We start from the raw sequence: 20,314 nt of genomic DNA, 5'->3' as shown, positions 1-20,314 counted from the left end.
CGCAGCCTCTACAGCGCCAGTTCGATCCCCAGCCGCCGGGCGAGGGTACCACATGGTGCGCCGCCCGCTGCTCCCCTCAGCAATGTACTTCGTCAGTCTGCCTGCTCTGCTCTCCCCTCTGGTTCTGGTGAATTCTCTCACCATCCCGTGCTTCTGACTGTACCCAGTGTGTTTATAAATAAATAAATAAATAAATAAATCTTTAAAAAAAGAATTAATTATTACTTTTTGTATGATGGTATAAATGAAGCAGCGATATCAAAAGTATAATATCTTTTAAAGCGTTTACCCCTTCTAAGTTTCTGTTTATTGTGTTTTTATTTCAAATCTGTTCTTACATCATTTGATGACCAACTCACATAAAGAGACACTTTTTCTCTTACTATGGGAACTATTCTTATCTCCCTGTTCTTATTTTCTTCCCTAAATGTCTCAGCCCTGATTTCTATCAGTGCTTCCTTTTACATATTAATGTTGTTTTAGCCTTTTGCAATATTTAAGCATAAGAGAAAGGCAGCACTTCCCTGCTGCATGAAAATGCAGTCCTTTCTTTATTTGAGGGCAGACTGTATGTATGTCCTACTCAGCATAGAGTGGACTTTCAACAATGGTTTCTGAATTACTGGATTTATAAAGAGATGGTCTAGATGCCTATTTATCCACCATTACAAACACTAAAGCAGTAATTTGAAAAACAATGTTATTCAGTCATGAAACTAATTATAAGAGTAATGTCTAATCTTATACATGTCACATTAAAAGAGTATATTCTCTTAATCATCCTCTATATCTTAACAATCCCCTCTCTCCAATAAGAAAATATTGCATAGAATGCAAAACGGTACCTTTTGGGGGAAGGAAATCATAGCAAGAATCTCTGTACCAAAGCACAATATCAATCTTGAAGATTTTATAGATGAAAACAGAGCATGTAATTACTACTGTTAACATGACCAGTAGACCAATTGTATGCTTCTGGAAATCAGGGGCTATAACAGAAAAGAGGGTAAAGTTTTTAGAACCAAAATAATTAAAATTTGAGCACAACAATTTAAATATCATCCCAGAGAAACCATATTTGGAATTGAATTGGTCTGCAATTCCAAATCTGAGACAGTATTTACCCAGTCATTATCATCATTTACTAATGGATACTAATGTACAAGGCAATCTAGAATGGATACCATATACAACCAATGTGTGCTGAATTAAATTTCTACCTTAACAGTATAATACACAATAATAAAGAAAAAGTGCCAAACATAGGATACAGCACTCCATAGTAAAACAAGACAAAGGCAAAATCACTCAAAAGCCAACAAGATGGCCTCCCTGGTGGCGCAAGGGGTTAAGCACCGTACTATGAAGCAGTCCGCAGCCTCTGCAGCACCAGTTCAATCCCCACCTGGCCAGAGAGAAACCCACATGGTGCAGTAGACCTCTCCGGTCTCATCCGCTGCTCCCCTCAGCAGTGTATTTCAGTCAGTCTGCCTGTTCTGTTCCCCACTCTGTCTCTGGTGAATCCTCTCACCCCCGCATCTCTGGCCTGTACCCCAGCTCTTGTATGCATAAATAAATAAATCTTAAAAAAAAGAAAAGCCAGCAAGAGATGCTGGAGTTATAACAGTAGAGTGGGGGAGTTGAGAGCTAGGGGATGGTAACATAAGCTTTTATCTTTATTAACACTCACCTCCTGCTTTCATTTGGTTTATTTAGCTTTTCTTTTTCTAATTTCTGGGGTTATATACATTAATCATTCTGTTTTGGACTTTTTTCAGCATTACATTTACTATCATATACAGCTATACAATTTTCTATAAACATTAGTTTGATCCCCCCGGTTTTGTTCAGGAAATATTTTCTTTGTTATTACATTTGAGAACATTTGTTTTTTAATGTGGTTTCCTATTTGATTAAGGGGTTATTTATTGGAATGTTCCTCAATTTATTAAAAAAAAACATTTTTGGTTTACTTTTCACTGTTGAACCAAGTTTTATTGGATTCTGTTGAAAGAATACAGTTTATTAACTCAAGTTTTGGTAAATTATTAAAGTTTTCATTTGACCAAGTACATTTTTAAACTTTTGTAATGTTCCACAGACATTGTAATAAATCCTGTTTTCTCCTCATGGAGCATTACATGTGTATGTGCTTATGTATGTGCCAAATAACCAAATTTTGATTGTATGTCAAAAAAAAAAAAAAAAACCAAACAGTGAGTGAGGGAAACATAATGGAATGATTCAAATGACCACATTCTCTTGGCTTCACTTTCTAATTATCCTCCCAGTGACTATAGTTTAGGAGGGGCAGGAAGAAAGACAGGAGAAGAGGGAGAGTGATGGAGAAGAAGGAAAAAAGAAGAAAGTACTTCTTTTTTTTTTTTTTTTTTTTTTTTAGTAGAGGCATGCTTTATTTATTTATTTATTTATTTGTTTGTTTGTTTTACTTATACATGCACTGGGTACAGTCAGAAGCACGGGAGGGTGAGAGAATTCACCAGAGCCAGAGTGGGGAGCAGAGCAGGCAGAAGGACCGAAGCACACTGCTGAGGGGAGCAGCGGGCGGCAGGAGAGGTCTGCGCACCATGTGGGACCCTCCTCCGGTGGCCGGGGAGCAGCCGGGGATTGAACCAGCGTCTCGGGCGCGGGCAGCTTTGCAACCCAGCGCTCAACCGCTGTGCCACCGGGGAGGCCCAAGAAAGTACTTCTTAATGTTAGAGACAATACAGGCAACCAGAAAAGACTATCAATTAGCTTTTATTTTACTTTTCCAATTTAGGTCTTTGATCCATCTGCAATAGATTGGAATCTGAAGTAGAAATCAAGCTATATCATTTGGTATCAAGTGGCCCAACTGAACTCCAACATCCAATGAGCCCAACTGCAGGTTCACATTTACAGTCTTAATTACTATTGTTTCATACAAGATTGTGATATCTGTAGGATAAATCTTCCAGATGTATTGCTTTTAATCAAGACTATTTTGACTATTGTTGGAACTTTACATTTCCATATGACTTTTAGAATAAACTTGCCCCCAATAATATACCCACACTTATACAAATACTGCTAAATTTTGATTGGAATTGTTTTGAAACTATAGATTCATTTTGGAAGAACTGGTATCTTTATAACATTGTCATTCAATCCATGTGACTACCCCTCCATCTATTAGTTCTCGAATTTATTGCAATAAAGTTTTTTGTGTTTTAGAGATCTTGACATGTTTTGCTGTATTTATTTCTAACTATTTTATATTTCTGATGCTATTCTAAATGGTCTGTTTTAAATTAATTTCTATTTCTTTGTTCTTGATATTTACATATATACACAGAAATATTATATAGACATATAGACTAACAATCTTGTTAAATTTACTAATTATGATTACTCACATCTAATTAATTCATTGACTAATTCTAATCATTTGTAGATTATCTTTCAATTGCACAGTCATATATATCTTGCTTTTAATTTAACTATAATCTTAAAATATTTCACAACTGTTTTCAATACTATGTTTGATTATACAATTCTTAAAAACTGTAATATCTGATATCCTCCCCGGAAACTGGATATATAGGGTTCCCCTGTGCAGCCATCACATAGTCATTTACCTAAAAATTTTATTTTAGGTACCTACAACATACAAAACTTAAGCTGATACTAACTCTGGAAATAGTTATTAATAAGATAAATGTGTGCACATCAAGAATTTATCATCAAGTAAAGAACACTAAGTCTATGGCACCATCAAGTTCGGTAACAGAGACCCTAACCTCATTTATTTGGGCAAAGATCTGTGTGAAGCACAGGCCATGGGACACAAAAGTTTCCTAGAAGATAGTTGTGAAAGAAGACAGAAGTGAAAGAGGAATAGAAACCACTCAGTTTAAGAGAAATTTAAGATTGTCATGGGCAGAGGAAATAGCATTGCAAAAACAAGGTCATGCAATAAAATAATACTGCAATTCAAATAAACAGTTATGTTGTTTACCTGGATGTATTAATTGGATATATGCTACATCCATACCCTTTGTATTTTTGGCAAAGCAGATAAATGGGTGTACATAAAATTTACTTTCCACTGCTGAAATGTTAAGCTCTGTTATGATTATACTCCTTTTTTTGTCTGAAGGATTTTTTATCCTGTTCAAAAAAAAAAAGAGAGAATAAATAAGGTTGTTTAAGGAAATTGCACAACTATACATAAGAAATATATACATGGTTTATCTCTTTATTTGTCACATAAATTACAGCAAAATTTATCACCAGCCCTAAGCACAGTATAACAATAAGGCTGTTAGTAATAATAGGAGCCATCAGAGACTTAAGCCCTACTATAACTGATTTTGGCCCCACTTAGTGAATGTTAACAAGACTATTCAGTATTTTAAGGAAAAGAATAACATGAAAAATAATTCGGGAAAACTGCTTCATTGGACTGTTGATACATATGCCTGAATTAATATTGATATATACATTGCACACACACACACACACACACACACGTATTTAACGATTTAAGAGAAAACCTTCCAAGTAGCCTGGATTTTGCACCAAGATTACATGAATTTTTACCTTAACTGTTCAAGATCTTATAAATCTTATTTCACTTAGCAAAAATTCAAAAAGGGCAGCAAAGGATTAAGAACCAAATAACTGCCAACTAATCCTTGCTATTAGATTAAACCATCAAGGTTACAGAGACCATGACATGGAATTTGATATCAAAACTTTATCACATGATTGGTTCTCAGCATACTTACTGTCTATACTCCTCCACCAGTATTGGATCATCGTCAGGAATAAATGAGTTATTCCACTTCCAGTAAACATAGTCAGTCAACTGGCCAGTGACATTGCAGATCAATTGTAGCTGAGATCCTGCAAAGCAATGTATTGTTAAACACAACATCAATTGATTTTCACCTGATCTATCTAAACAAATGGTTATTAAATAAAATTTTCTATTATAGAAAAACACAAAGAAAAGAAAAATTTCCTTTAAAATACCATCCAGAGATAACCACTATTAGTAACTTTATGTATCTCATTTCCTAACTTTTCCATATACAAACACAATTTTTATAATGGAGTGTTATTGTTTCCTGTATGTAATTATTGTATATTGGAAATTTCAGATCACATGGTTACCCTTCCAAAATAGCCGGTTTCATGGCTATGTAGTATTCCCTAATAAAGATATATTCTGATTAGATTTTTCCTATTGCTAAATAATATTTCTAATTTTGGGTGATGAGTAATATTCCAGTGAACATTCTAGTTTGCAGATATTGTACATCCTCAACTATGAATTAAAAATCTGAAGTACAGGGCCTCCCCAGTGGCACAGCAGTTGAGCGCTGGGCTGCGAAGCTGCCCACAGCCTCTGCAGCAGCAGTTCGATCCCTGGCTGCGGGGAGGGTCCCACATGGCGCAGACCTCTCCTGCCGCCCTCCTCTCCTCTCAGCAGTGTACTTCGTCTGTCTGCCTGTTCTGCTCCCTGCTCTGGCTTTGGTGAATTCACTCACCCTCCCGAGCTTCTGACTGTACCCAGTGCTTGTATAAATAAATTAATAAATCTTTAAAAAAAAATCTGAAAGTACAATCAAGTTAAAAGACATACATATTTTCAAAACCAAACCCCTTTCCCAAGGGAAGCTATCAGTCTATCTTTGTCAAACAGGGCATGTGAGTGCCATTTATCCCCAAAACACCCAGCACCCAATATTTTTGGTTAACCATTGGATCTTATCAAATGTCTATTTGTCACCCTTCAGGATAATCAATTGATAGGGAGATGTATATATCCATCACATTTATTAAAATAACTGTTAAATTTTTAATTTATATAAACAATTACTTCCTTATATGAAACTATTTAGATTTGGAGATCAATACAACCTCGGATTTTGAACCTTAAATTATGCAAAAAAAAAAAATCTTAGTCATTGCAACGATTTGTGCCTCTCCAAGGGCCATTATACTACATCAATAGATATACAATATATCTGAGGGATTAAAATTTCAAGATAGGGGAAAAATGTTTTCTAAGACTCTACAAGGGGACAATAATAATAAAAAAAAAAAGATTCTGAGAAATGCTGCTCTAGATTCAATTGGCCTATATTTAATATTAATTTTTTACATCTTTGTTTATATATTAGAATGTCTTTATATCATCTTCTACCATAATAACAACTTGGTCAAGTACAGAATTCATAGTTATCTATGTTAATTCAAAGAATTAACAAGAACACAATCTTTTACCATCTAATTTTGTACAATTTTTCGTTGTCTTCATGCAGTTACCATCACAGAAGAAAAATCTATATCCATCCTGATTTTTTTCTCCTATAACACAAACTATTTTTTATGTTTGGACCAGTGGTATCCAACAGAACTTTCCAGATAGCAGAAATATTCTATAGTTGTACGTGACTATTAAGTCCTTAAAATATGGCAAATGTGTCTGAATAATTTTTATTTGAACTAAATTAATTTACTTAATTTTTAATAGCATGTATATAGCCACTGTGACTGGCGACTATTGTATTATATGGCATAGATCTGAAGACTTACAGAATTATGTCTTGTTCTTGAAACAAAAAACTTTTATTAACTTGAAAGTATTTTTCTAGGATAACTTTTAGGACTGTAGCTTATATTCTGCTTCAAAGCTTACTTTTCATAAGAAATTCATCCTACTCCTAATAAATTACACTTATTATTCTCAGGTCTGTTGAACTCAGCCTTTGATTGCTGCTTTCATGGGTAATAGTGTTCATAGGAAAGTAAAGGTGGGCAAGTCAAACTAGATGCAGGAAACCCAGAGAAACGTGAAAACTTAAATGGTGCCACTTTCCCTCTAATTATAGATACAGTCTGTAAACTGTTCAGGTTTTGTGTAGTAAAGATGAAGTTTATCTTAATTCAGAATAGTGATTTCAGCATATCCTGATTGGATTCCACTTACCAAGGCCAACTTCCAAAGTCTCATTAGCAGGACTAATAATCACAGGTCTCCTAGGTTTGTTGTCCTCTGAAAGAAAAATATCCACAGGGCTTCTCAGTCTTGTATAGATTAGACTCTCATGTGACAACAACTCTAGGCAAAATATACCAATGTATATCCTCCATGGCATCTGGTCAGATAGTCCTTTGAGTACCCAAAGCATATATGGCAGGAGACAGAAGGCTGGAGGTAAAGATGGGAGGTCAACACAGAGACCACCACAAAACTGTGGTAGCTGCTACAAAGTGTAGGTCTCTGTGAATCCACCGAGTTTGGTGCTACAAATAAAACACACATATTGCCAGGGCCTGGGGTCTCCAGACAAGTGTTTCTATTAAAGCAAATGAAGAAAAACCTGAAGTCATAGAAAGGCAATTCCCTGGATGGAGTATTACTAGCCAGAACAGCTCAGTGCTAGGTGGGCCTATATTTAGTAACTTGAGCAATATCCCAAGAGTGAAATACACACAGTTATTGAAGAATGCCAAGCAATTTGGCATAATTTATTAAAATTCATAGAAAAGTATAAGGTTGATCTTCAATCAATCCTGAGAAACTACAAACTTGAATGCTAAGAAAACATGAATGTATTCTACTGTAATCCAAAAAATGTTTACTCAGAGTAGGATGTAGGCTCTTCAGTTCCCTAATGTAATCCTAGAATAGTGTCTGGCACATAGTAGGTACTCGTAAATATTTTTGGATATACCTTTAAAAGAAAACAAAATATGACCTCACCCTGATTATTTTATGTTATAAATAGATTTATAATATTTTTATATTATTTCTATGTATGAGATCAGAAAAGGAAAAGGAGAATATTGAAAATATATTTAACCTATTTTGTTAAATTTCCTTGGTCTCCATTTTTCCTAAATTTCTATCTGCTGGTCTGGTTGCTGCATCTCAAGAAAATCAAGCTAGCACTGCTCAATGACCAAAAGAGGTAACTGGAGTGACAAGATGGTTATAACACAAGGTCTGTTGAAAATTATGATTCACTGATGCCTATGGGATTTAGGCAAGGAATTAATTTTGATTCAATAAAGCTATCATTAGAAAAATGTAATTATAGAATTAAGAAAACTTCACTCTCTGCAGGGTGATCATGTTCTGGATTTACCTGGGATACCCTTATTTATGCCTTAGTCCCAGCATATAATTATTGATAGAGGTCCCTTTAACTTTCAGTCTTGGTCAGAACAGCTCTTCTTATATTGCTGAAAGCTTACAAAATCCTGATATTTACATAAAGCATTCAGCCCCTCCCCAGGTAATTTCTAGGAGTGCATTTTGATTTATTTTGTTATAAAGTTATTTTTAATATAAAGCATCATTAATATATCATTGAAAGCCCCAGAATAATTAACAAGAAAAATCATCTTACACCTATTTGTTGCTCATCTATTTGATACCAGGTACATGAGCACCAGCGAAGCACACCTGATCTCTCATCTTCCCAACAACCTTGGGAAGATGCATGCTCTCCTCACAGAGGAGGAAGCAGGACAAGAGAGGTTAAGTAAACTAAGCTAACATGGTACTAATGAAAGGAAGATTCTGGGAGTGTAATTTATTTAAAAGTCCACTAGCATTCACTGCACTGTGCCAGTGATGCTCACTGCTAGACATGCAATAGTGAAGATTCCCAGAGCTTATACACAGATCCAAGGCAGGCCCAGTGCAGTCTCAAAGAACCATCTGTAGGCATGGCAAAGAATAAGCCTTGGAGCTCAGCTGGAAGCATAACTCATTCTGTCTGTTTAGTTAGCACTGCATTTGAGCAGAAAAGAATAACATTCACATAGTATTTAGCATCAAAAAAAAACTAAACAAAAGCCATGGACATTTGGCAAACCTCAAACTTCCCTTGGATTTAGTTCCTTCATGGAAATTGAAGGTAATATGAGAACCACAGTTTCTGGGCCTTCTTGGATTTCAACTACAAGGGACAGAACTATGACTCACCTACAGTAGTAAATTGTATTGCCCGGGTGATGTGATACTGCTTCCCCAAGTGTATGTAGGTTGCATGACAAGTATAGTGTCCTCTATGTGCTTGAGTGACATTCCTTATGAGGAGCTTATTCTGTGATCCAGTGAAATTTACATTGTCCAGAAGTAGAGGTTTGCAATCCTAGATAAAGGGAGAGGGAAAAAAGAGTTGTTGAAAACCAATGAATCACTTTACCCAGTCTACCAGCTAAGAAACTCCACTTTTTCACATTGGCAAGTGCAATATATATATAATTACCTATATAACTTTCATATATACATATATATAAAGATTCCTTGCATATAAGTTTTATATTGTATTTTTTGGCAAAAGTTAATTATATTCCTAGGATATTAAATTTTTGTGTCTATGAGTTTTGCATTTCAAAGATGGGTACAAATTTATTTTGCAAGAGGAACATATTTGAGGAAATATAGTTCCTTAATAATTTATACTTCCTTCTTCACTGATATTTAGTACTTTGTATTAATCAATCTCTACCAGATGATTCCTCATGTAAATTCGAACAGACTAAGTAGATCAAAGGTACAAAAACAGGATGTGTTCCACTGAGTGCTAGCCAATCTGTTTTTAAAAGTTATAATAACCATTAAATTATTTAAAGACTACTTAATATTTTAATAAAATACAAAATAACATATTTTATAATAAATAGCTATCTCTTAAAAATCCAAAATTTGTAATCAGCCTTATCTTTAAACATCTTTTATTTCTAGTGTACTTTTCTCATCTATAGCTTATTAAATTAAATAAAAATAACAGATAACAAGACCTTTGTTGAGCTTTAAATCAAATGCATGCAGTGTTAAAATTTTTGCAAATATGGGCCTCCGCTGGTGGCACAGGTGGTTGAGCACAGCAGTGTGAAGCTGTCTGTAGTCTCTGCAGCACAGGTTTAATCCTGGCCGGCTGGCTGGCGAGGGTCCCACATGGCGCGGCAGACCTCTCCTGTCTTGCCTGCTGCTCCCCTCAACAGTGTATTTTGTCAGTCTGCCTGTTTTGTTCCCTGCTTTGCCTCTGGTGAATCCTCTCACCCTCCTGCGCATCCAGTCTGTACCCCGGTTCTTGTATAAATAAATAAATATTTTAAAAGATTTTTTTTTCAAATGTTCATAATTTTCCCCTCAAAAACAAATAAAATGCCAAATTAAGAATTACTTTACAGACTTATTCGATTGTCTATGGCAGAAAACTATTTCATTTGCTGGGAAAGTAAAATGCCAATTTCTTTTAAAATGAAATTACCTTATACCACTGTATTTTGGGAAACTCATTATTTTCATCTTTAAATAGATCCAAATAAGGACACACAAGTGTTCCATCTCCTCCAATGAATAGTTTCTGTGGAAATACAGCTTCTGCATTATAACATAAGTGAGGCTCGTTCTTCACAAATTTTGTAGTTAATTTGTTTTTGAGGCAGTAAGTTGAATTTCTAAAATAAATCAAACAAGTGAATTGAGCACTAATAATTTTTTTTCTGTTCTTAACTACTCCAGATACCTAGAACACCAGTTTTTCATATTTAATTCCTTTCTTACCTTACTATACAATAGAAATGTCCTGAATCCTCTACCTTTGCAGGAACAAACCAAAGCTTATCTTTGTACTGATGAATCCTGGAGTTTCTTTCTGCAGATATTGGTGTTGTACTGTCATTTTGATACCAAATTATAGTGATGTTGTTTTTCATTAAGTTAGGAGAACATGAACGAATATCAATTTCATATGCAGATGAAACTAAAATCCTACTTTCTTCATGTTCTTCACATTTATCTTTAAAAGAGAAAATGGGAAAGCAATTTTCATTTCTATAAAAAGTTCATGTTTCTTAATGTAGAATCTACATACATCAAATATTAAATACATCAATTCCTATTACATAAGAAAGCTTAAAGGCCTTATGATCAAGAGCTTTATCTTGGGAGTCTGAAACATTTAGATCCAAATTCAGTTTTGTCACTTACTCTCTGTGTCCTTCAGCAAGTTAACCTCATTCATCCCCTTTTTAGTCCTCTAAATATTGAGGATAATATAGAAGAACTATCTACTGTAGTACAAGACAGAGTAACAGGGACTGGATTTACCCTCCCACCTAAACAATGAAAAAATGAACAAAGCATATAAACAACAATGTTCAAGACCGTTAACACCAGGGAACACAGGACAGAAATACAGAAAGCTGGAGGCAGGGGAAGAAGGTGAACTCTACAACTTTCTCAAATTAATGCCTACAGAGGTTCTAGGCTATGATGTTGTAATGAGAAAGTGTAGGCAAAGTCCAATGTTTTTGTTGAGTTGAGGAGTTAGAGCTAGAAATCCAGGTAAACCAAGAGTTTGCATGTTATCAAAGAGATAAGATCTGCTTACACAGGGTGAGAAAGTGTGCTTTGCAGATATGCAGCAAATCTCCAGCAAGATTGTAGCTGAGATTCAATTAGTTTAAGCATGTAAGAGAGCTATCCAAGGTCATAGTGAGATATGCCAAAGGATTTAGAGGTATAATAGCTGGAGGACACATAATGCAGGAAATAAATACCGTTCCCAACAGGTAGAATGAAAAAATCTTATTATTCATTGGGCATCAATTAAAAAAATCAAAAATAAATAAGTAAAGCTTAGAAAGAGTAAGGAATAGAATTATGTGAGGTAGATGCCTGAGCCACGAAATACAAATATTGCAAAATGTCCTTTTTATTCTGGAAATAGGGGAGGTTTAAGTTATAAATTCTAACTCTAAAATCTTCACACCTGACTTTCAGGATGCACACTTTTCTATGTAGACCACTTTCCTCTCAGTTTTTTTACTTGTCAAAACTACATGTTCCTCTTTTCTAGTATATTGTTGCTTGTTAATACATTTCTTGAGCTGTTTTCATATTATTTCTCTACTTCCTATGAACTTAAAAAAACAAACAAACTTTGGACCACTGAATTGTGAAGTTATAGTTATAGTTTGACAATTATACCACAGGTGGATCATCTGATTATGTTGAGAAGTGTGAATCAATAGCTGTGCTTGTTTTTAAAATTAAGTTAAGCCTGGATAAAAGTTGCTCTTCTTTTTAGTTTCTAACCACTAGTTTGATACCATCCCTATTGGGGTCACATGTTTCACTTCAGGCCTATTATTCTCCATGAGTTAACCAACCAGATTCCAATGGCTATAATGAGATACATAGATTTTGCAGAAGTATTCCAAGAAAATTATTAAACAAATGAACATCAGCTGCAGCAACAACAATAAAAAATCAGCTATATATAGATTTCTAGAGTTGCCGCATCATGCTACCTAAAAAGTTCAATCTTCAGCAAAACTCCAAAGAAAAGGAAGATATTCCCCATCCACAGGAGAAAACTCAATCAATAGAAACGCAATCAAAAGGGTCTATACATGGCATTTACTAGACAAAGACTTAAAAATCTGTTGTCCTAAACATGTTCAAAGAACAAAAGAAAATCATGTCTAAGGAATTCAAGAAAAATATGGCAACAATATTTCACCAAGTAAATAATATCAACACAGAAATAAAAGAACCATTGAATGAAGCAGAAAAGTCAAATTACTAAAATGAAAACTTGACTAGCAGGGCTTAACACCAGATTTGAACTCACAGAAGAAAAAAATGGTAAACTTAAAGATTTGTCAACTGATTATTAGATTATCCAGTGTGAAAAGAATTAAGAAAACTTAACAGAGCCTTAAGGACATGTAGGGTATCATCAAGAATACCAAATGTGAATAATGGCAGTGTGTCTGAAAAAGTGTCAATAAAAGACACAATGGTCAAAATTTCCCAAATTTCATGAAAATCATTAATCTATACATACAAGAAGCTCAAATTACTTCAAATATTATAAACAAAAAGAATACACCTAGACACATCATAGGCAAACAGTGAAAGACACAAATAAAAACAGTCTTAAAAAGAGAGAAGAACAAAAATTCCCTCATATACAAGGGGTAATCAATAAGATTAACAGCTGACATCTCAGAAACCATACAAGCCAGAAAGCAATGGGATGACTTATTCAAAGTGCTAAAAGAGAAAAAAATGATAACCAAGAATTCTTGTAAAATAATGCTTCAAAAGTAAAGGATAAATGAAGACATTCCCAGGTAAACAAAAACTGACAGAGTTCAACATGAGTAAAACTAATCCAATAAGACACAATAGAGGGAGCCCTTCAGGCTGAAATGAAATTAGAGTAGATGGAAATTCAAATCCACATGAGAATGTAAAGAACGTCAGTAAAAGGAACTACATAAGTAATTATAAAAGTCAGTGTGGATATGTTTTTAGTTTATAACTTCTCATTTCCCCTAAATGATTTTTTAAAATAACTATTTAAAAAGACTATAGGGCCTCCCCTGGTGGCGCAGCAGTTGAGCGCTGGGTTACCAGGCTGCCCGCAGCCTCTGTAGCGCCGGTTCATCCCCGGCCACTGGCGATGGTCCCACCAAAAAAATAAATAAATAAAAAGACTATAAATCCATCTAAAAGGGTATATATAACTAAATCTCAATAAATAAATCTATAATACATCCAGAAGGAAACAGAGATTTCCTTTATTAAACAATAAAGTTGTTTAAAAACATAAAGAAGTGGCCAGACATTTAGAATGTACCTACACAGAGTGAGGACTCTGAAGTATTTAGATAATAAGAGTAACAGAAGCAACAAAAAGAATAGTGATAAAGAGTAAACCTTAGGTAAGATTTAAGTAATGTCTCATCTAGATAAACCCTTCTATTTATCTGGGGGGTTTGTTCCAACACTCCACCAAATTGTTCTAATTCAGGTTCCTTTTAAGTTGCTAATTAAAATAAACATTTCTGAAACATCATCTAACTTAACATATCTGTAATGACATTAACTATTCTCCATCCTTGAAACATTTTTCCTCACTTGACTCTCAGAACCCTTGGCTGATTCTCCTCCTACATTTCAAGCTAGCATTTCATCAGTTCTGTGAACAACAATCCTTTCAGGGCTATGAGTTTCAGTTGTTTAAGTTCACATTTTTTCTAGCCTCAGTTGCTCCCAAGGGTATACATTCTAGTCTCATGGATCTAATATGAGCTGCTTGCTGAGGTCTCCAACTTTTTATCTGCAACCCAGACTCCTCTCAGTCTCTAGACAGCTTAGTCAACATCATCATGTAGACATCTAAGGGGTGCTAAACTAAAGATGAACAATCTGTACACTGGATCTTCCCCCAGCCCATCAATAGCAACATCACCTTACATTTTCTCAGACTGAGATCCTTAGATTGTCCTTGAGTTTTCTCTTTCTCACACACCCACCTCCAGCCTATCGTTAAACCATATGGAGTCCATTTTTTGCTGTGCAGAAGCTCTTTAATTTGATGTAGTCCCAGCTGTTTATCTTTGCCTTCACTATCACTGCTTTGGGTGATGTGTCTGTAAAGATGTCTTTGAGGTGCATGTCATGTAGTATTTTGCCTATATTTCCTTCTATGTATTTTATGGTTTCAGGTCTTATGTCTAGTTCTTTAATCCATTTTGAGTTGGTTTTTGTGCATGGTGTGAGGTAGTGGTCAAGCTTCATTCTTTTGCATGTTGCGACCCAGTTTTCCCAGCACCATTTATTGAACAAACTTTCTTTACTCCAGTGCATATTCTTTGCTCCTTTGTCAAAGATTAGGTGACCGTATATCTGTGGGTTTATTTTTGGGTTTTCTATTCAGTTCCATTAATCCATGTGTCTGTTCTGGTTCCAATACCATGCAGTTTTGATTATTATGGCTTTGTAGTATAGTTTGAAATCTGGGAGAGTGATGCCTCCATTCCCTTCTTTTTTTTTTCCAGGAGGGTTTTGGCTATTCGGGATTTTTGGTGGCTCCATATGAATTTCATCAATATTTTTTCTATTTCTTTGAAGAATGACATTGAAATTTTAATTGGAATAGCATTGAATCTGTAGATTGCTTTTGGTAGGATGGCCATCAGAAACCCCACCAACTGGGAGAAAATTTTTGCACCCAACACTAACGATAAAGGACTGATCACAAAAATCTACAAAGAGCTGATGAGACTCAACAAAAACAAAGAAAATAATCCAGACAAAAAATGGGCAGAAGAGCTAAAAAGAAACTTCTCCAAAGAGGAAATACAAATGGCCACCAGACATATGAAAAAATGTTCAATGTCACTTGCAATCAGAGAAATGCAAACAAAACTACAATGAGATACCATCTCACACCAGTGAGAATGGCACATATTGAAAAAACTAGCAACAACAAATGTTGGTGAGGATGTGGAGAGAAAGGAACTCTCCTGCACTACTGGTGGAAGTACAAATTTGTCCAACCACTACGGAAAGCTGTGTGGAGATTCCTCAACATACTAAAGATAGAGCTTCCATATGATCCAGCAATTTCACTCCTAGGTATTTACCCAAAAGACACAGAAACATCAATTCCAAAGAGCACCTGCACTCCTATGTTTATAGCAGCACAATTTACAATAGCTAAGCTTTGGAAACAACCCAAATGCCCAAAAATAGATGACTGGATCAAGAAGATGTGGTACATATATACCATGGAATATTACTCAGGATTCAAAAAAGTTAAACACATGCAATTTGCAGCAACATGGATGGAGCTGGAAGGGATCATGCTCAGCGAAATAAGCCAGAAAGAAAAAGAAAAATACCGGATGGTCTCACTCATAGCAGGAATCTAGAAAACCTAAATAAGGGACCAGGAAAAAGAATAACTATAAGAAAGAAAAAAATCAAAATCAACAAACAACTATGAACCAGAGACACAATTTGGGGGGGGGGGCTGGGGAAAGGAGGACTTGGGGTCAAAATCGGGGGGTTGCACCACAGATTTATGGTCAACTAATCTTTGACAAAGGAGCAAAGAATGTGCATTGGAACAAAGAAAATTTGTTCAATAAATGGTGCTGGGAAAACTGGGTTGCTGCATGCAAAAGAATGAAGCTTGACTACTACCTAACACCAGGCACAAAAAACAACTCAAAATGGATTAAAAAACTAGACATAAGACCTGAAACCATAAAATACATAGAAGGAAATATAGGCGAAACACTACATGATTTGCACCTCAAAGACATCTTTACAGACACATCACCCAAAGCAGTGATAGTGAAGGCAAAGATAAACAGCTGGGACTACATCAAATTAAAGAGCTTCTGCACAGCAAAAGAGACAATCACAAAAACAAGGAGAAACCCCACCAACTGGGAGAACATTTTTGCACCCAACACTAATGATAAAGGACTGATCACAAAAATCTACAAAGAGCTGATGAGACTCAACAAAAACAAAGAAAATAATCCAGACAAAAAATGGGCAGAAGAGCTAAAAAGAAACTTCTCTGAAGAGGAAATGCAAATGGCCAACAGGCATATGAAAAAATGTTCAACATCACTTGTAATCAGGGAAATGCAAATCAAAACTACCATGAGATACCATCTCACACCAGTGAGAATGGCACATATTAAAAAAACTAGCAACAACAAATACCGGATGGTCTCACTCGTAGCAGGAATCCAGAAAACTTAAATAAGGGACCAGGAAAAAGAATAACTATAAGAAAGAAAATATCAAAATCAACAAACAGCTATGAACCAGAGATACTCTATGGGGGGTTGGAGGGTGGGGAAAGGAGGTCTTGGGGTCAAAATAAGGGGGTTGCAATTGTATGGGGAATATAAAAATAAAAAAAAAATTAAAACAACAACAAAACCCAGAAAACAATATGGAGTCCAACTTCAAACTTTATACAAAGCTTGACTACACATCATTTCTCCCTACCATGTCTAAACAGACAACCGTCATGGCTTGCCTGGATTATTACAATAGTCTCCTAACTAGCCTCTGTTTCTGCCTTTGCCTCCCTGTGATATGTACACAATATAATAATCGCAATGAATCTCTTAAAATGTAAGCTGGATCGTCTCTCTAGTATTGAACAAATAACCCAAAACTGCAAGTCAAGACCTTTAGAAAGGATCTACAAAGTTCTACATAATCAACCCTCCACCCTTCCACCACAACCCAAATGACCTCATCTCTTATCACGTTTCCTGCCTCTCACTCTCCTCCAACCACATTAGTATTTTAGTTCCCAGAACATGTCAGTATTCCCGGCCTCCAGGCACATATTGCCTAGAATATCCCCCACCTCCACCCCACAGACATCTGCCAAGGCTGATATCTATAGAGCTCCTTCCCTGCCCTTTTTCAGGTTGAACTCAGAAGTTAACAGCTCAGAAAGGCCTTTTCTGGTCATACTAGCAAAAAAAAAAATTTAACCTTATGCCTACCTAATTCCAAACACTTAAACTCTCCTTTCCTAGATTTTTTTCTCTACATTTAATCACAATATAACAATATTTCTTTTTCACCTAATGTATTGGCTTTCGCCCATGCAGATATGTAAAGCCCACACAGGCAAAATTATCCATTACTGTATACTGTATTCACTGAGTAAAGGCTCAATGCATTTGTATTATGTAGTCATGGCAGGCAAGGAAGGGGGAAAGAGAGAAAGAAGAAAGAATTGTCTCTGGATGGCTTTCAGCCATGCCCTCATAAAGGTTACATTTATCACCTCTTCCTATGAAAGCCAGGATTTCCCATATCACATTCTGCAATCAGCAACAAAGCAGGAAAATGCCTGAGCTAGACATTGGAGACCTGCTTCAAAACTACGTACATGACTTTAGGCTCTTAACTTCACTGGACCTCAGTTTCTAATGTGTAAGTCAGAAAATAAGAGGTTAAGATGCTGAGAGGAACATTCAGCAGTGTATATCTATGACCAGAAAGTTCTGTGTCCTGGGATTCAACAAAAACAGGTAAGAAAAACGAGTCTGGTAGGAAAGGTAATTTATGTATTCTAAATAAAACATTTTTTTAGCAGACAAGAACACAAGGACATACTTAACTTACCAGCCTCCAGAGAAGAAATCAATAGAGCTATGAAACAAACCAGGCTGGGTAACACTTTCATATTCTCCTGGGAAAAAAAGGGAATGGAAAAAAAAAAGAAAAATATTATTATCCAGAAAATCTCTAAAACTACATGCAGCTGACACCCCACTTGTCTCCACTCTCCCGCCACCCCAAGTCACATCTGTCTCCTTCCATCATCTGTCCAATATGCATTTCCAATGTTGAATGGTACTTAAATTTCCTCCAAATCTAACCTATGCCATCTTCAATATAGGCTATTCCCTAGACCCCCAGACCAGTTTGCTTCTACTTAATGTAGATTTGTTCCCCACCTGATATGCAGTTCCCATCCCACTGCTAGAACTTACCTTAGAACTCTTGTTTTCATTTTATAAGAAGACACTAAATTGAATTGCTTTTGTAATATGATACAGCTATACAGAAATGCATCAAAAACACTAAAAGAGGGCCTCCCCGGTGGTGCAGCGGTTGAGCACTGGGTTGCGAAGCTGCCCGCAGCCTCTGCAGCGCTGGTTCGATCCCCAGCTGCTCCCGGTCCTTCTGCCTGCTCTGCTCCCCGCTCTGGCTCTGGTGAATTCTCTCACCCTCCTGCACTTCTGACTGTACCTAGTGGTTGTATAAACAAACAAACAAACAAACAAATAAATAAAAACACTAAAAGAAATTACAGCAATATGCTGGTTGGGTGCTGTTCCCCTTCTTTGGGACTTTCTATATAAAATTTCTACAATGAATATGCATTAATTTATCACAAAGAAAAGCAAATACAAAAATACAAACTCCACAGTCCCTGTGAAGTATTTTGAAGCCACATCAAGGGAGAAGCATCCATTACAACAGTTATCAGCCAGTGATAGGGCTACATCTTAAAATGAGGTCCTGGCAACTTATGATTTTCTGTTACATAACATTTTGTGTACACAGATCAGGAAACCTAATCAGATTGGGCACTTGAATGATGTTGCAATGAAAACATACTCATTGCTTTATCTATAAAATGACATCACTAAAATAATATCAGTTGAATGTGAAAAAGGGGGGAAAATTCAATTTTCCCTCTTTTCCAAAATTTCTCAAGTCCAAATGAAGTTAAAGTTCAATGTAGTGTCTTTTCCTCTGTGTAGATTCTGTTAGGGTGTTTTACAATGGAGACCCTACAATAATGTGTAATAAATTCTGGTCTTTTACCTCCAGCAAACTTTGCACAAATCTACTTAGGGACCATGAGTACCTTAAAACTCAATTAGAGGGCCTCCCTGGTGGCGCAGCAGTTGACCGCTGGGTTGCAAAGCTGCCCGCGGCCTCTGCAGCGCAGGTTCGATCCCCGGCGCTCCCCGGCCACAGGAGGGTCCCGCATGGCGCGCAGACCTCTCCTGCCGCCCGCTGTTCCCCTCAGCAGTGTACTTCGGTCCTTCTGCCTGCTCTGCTCCCCGCTCTGGCTCTGGTGAATTCTCTCACCCTCCCGTGCTTCTGACTGTACCCAGTGCTTGTATAAATAAATAAATAAATAAATCTTTTTAAAAAAAACAACCCAAAAACCTCAATTAGATCCCAAACCAAAAATCATCCTACCCCCTGTGCGCCCCACTTCAGTGATGGTCACAGCTCAGCCCACACCGGCCATGTAAACACCAGTGAGATACTTGGGATCAATCTTCCCTGACACCATCACTCCTCCCCAAAGCGACTCTCTCACACAGCCCTGGCTGATGTGTCTCCTTAGATTGTCAAGCTGACCGCGTTCACTCACCCCACTGCTGCTGCCTGCCAGCTAAGTCAATCACCAGCTCCTGCCTGGATTAATTCGTGCTACAGGCTCCATGTTGGACTGTCTGCCTATGGACATAAGACTTCCATTCAATCCAGAGAACCTATAAACTCGATAGCTACAAAACGATTCATTCAAAACACCTTTGCTGTCTCCCCACTGCACCTGAAAAAGTGCAAACTCATTAGTTAAGCCTATAGATTCTTTGTGCTAAAGCTTTGACCTAACTCTCCAGACTCTATCCCTCAACTCCTCTTCCTCACTCCCTGCATCAGCCCTCACCTTGACCTGTTCCCCAGGCCCACAGTCTTGGTCTTTAGCATTCCCTCTGCATGGTCACATCTGAGACTGGGTCACTCTCTTCCCACCCTGATCATGAGACTCCAGGCCCATTCCTCACCTGGGCTCCTAGAGGAGGCTGTGTTTCTCCCTATCATTGTCCTAAGCACATTTTACTGTAGCTGTCCCAGGATACGAAGCCTCATGAGGACAGGACCATGACTTGCTATCAATGAGCCCACAGCATCTAGCACTGT

At 36.6% G+C, this 20,314-nt stretch overlaps 1 protein-coding gene across 5 annotated transcripts in view; it reads right to left on the bottom strand.

Moving 5' to 3' along the window:
• Window positions 1-20,314, bottom strand: part of IL1R1 (interleukin 1 receptor type 1) — a 63,518-nt gene that overhangs the window by 4,433 nt on the left and 38,771 nt on the right. For 4 of the 5 annotated variants that reach the window (XM_054701964.1, XM_054701966.1, XM_054701962.1 and 1 more), the window contains 9 exons: window positions 18,358-18,616; window positions 17,987-18,053; window positions 10,580-10,814; window positions 10,284-10,473; window positions 8,990-9,158; window positions 6,983-7,048; window positions 4,773-4,890; window positions 4,001-4,152; window positions 846-989 (listed from right to left, as the gene is read on the bottom strand). In XM_054701964.1, coding sequence (XP_054557939.1) covers window positions 846-989; window positions 4,001-4,152; window positions 4,773-4,890; window positions 6,983-7,048; window positions 8,990-9,158; window positions 10,284-10,473; window positions 10,580-10,814; window positions 17,987-18,047 — 1,135 coding nt within the window. In that variant the 5' untranslated portion in view covers window positions 18,048-18,053; window positions 18,358-18,616. The remainder of the gene's footprint in view (window positions 1-845; window positions 990-4,000; window positions 4,153-4,772; window positions 4,891-6,982; window positions 7,049-8,989; window positions 9,159-10,283; window positions 10,474-10,579; window positions 10,815-17,986; window positions 18,054-18,357; window positions 18,617-20,314) is intronic. The other variant, XM_037528024.2, reaches the window with a different exon arrangement.

Source organism: Talpa occidentalis, unplaced genomic scaffold (assembly GCF_014898055.3).
Source record: "Talpa occidentalis isolate TD23 unplaced genomic scaffold, MPIMG_talOcc4v2.1 talOcc4.5, whole genome shotgun sequence".
Classification (NCBI taxonomy): Eukaryota; Metazoa; Chordata; class Mammalia; order Eulipotyphla; family Talpidae; genus Talpa; species Talpa occidentalis.
Note: the sequence above shows the minus strand (reverse complement) of the source record. Positions and strands in the feature narration are given on the sequence as shown.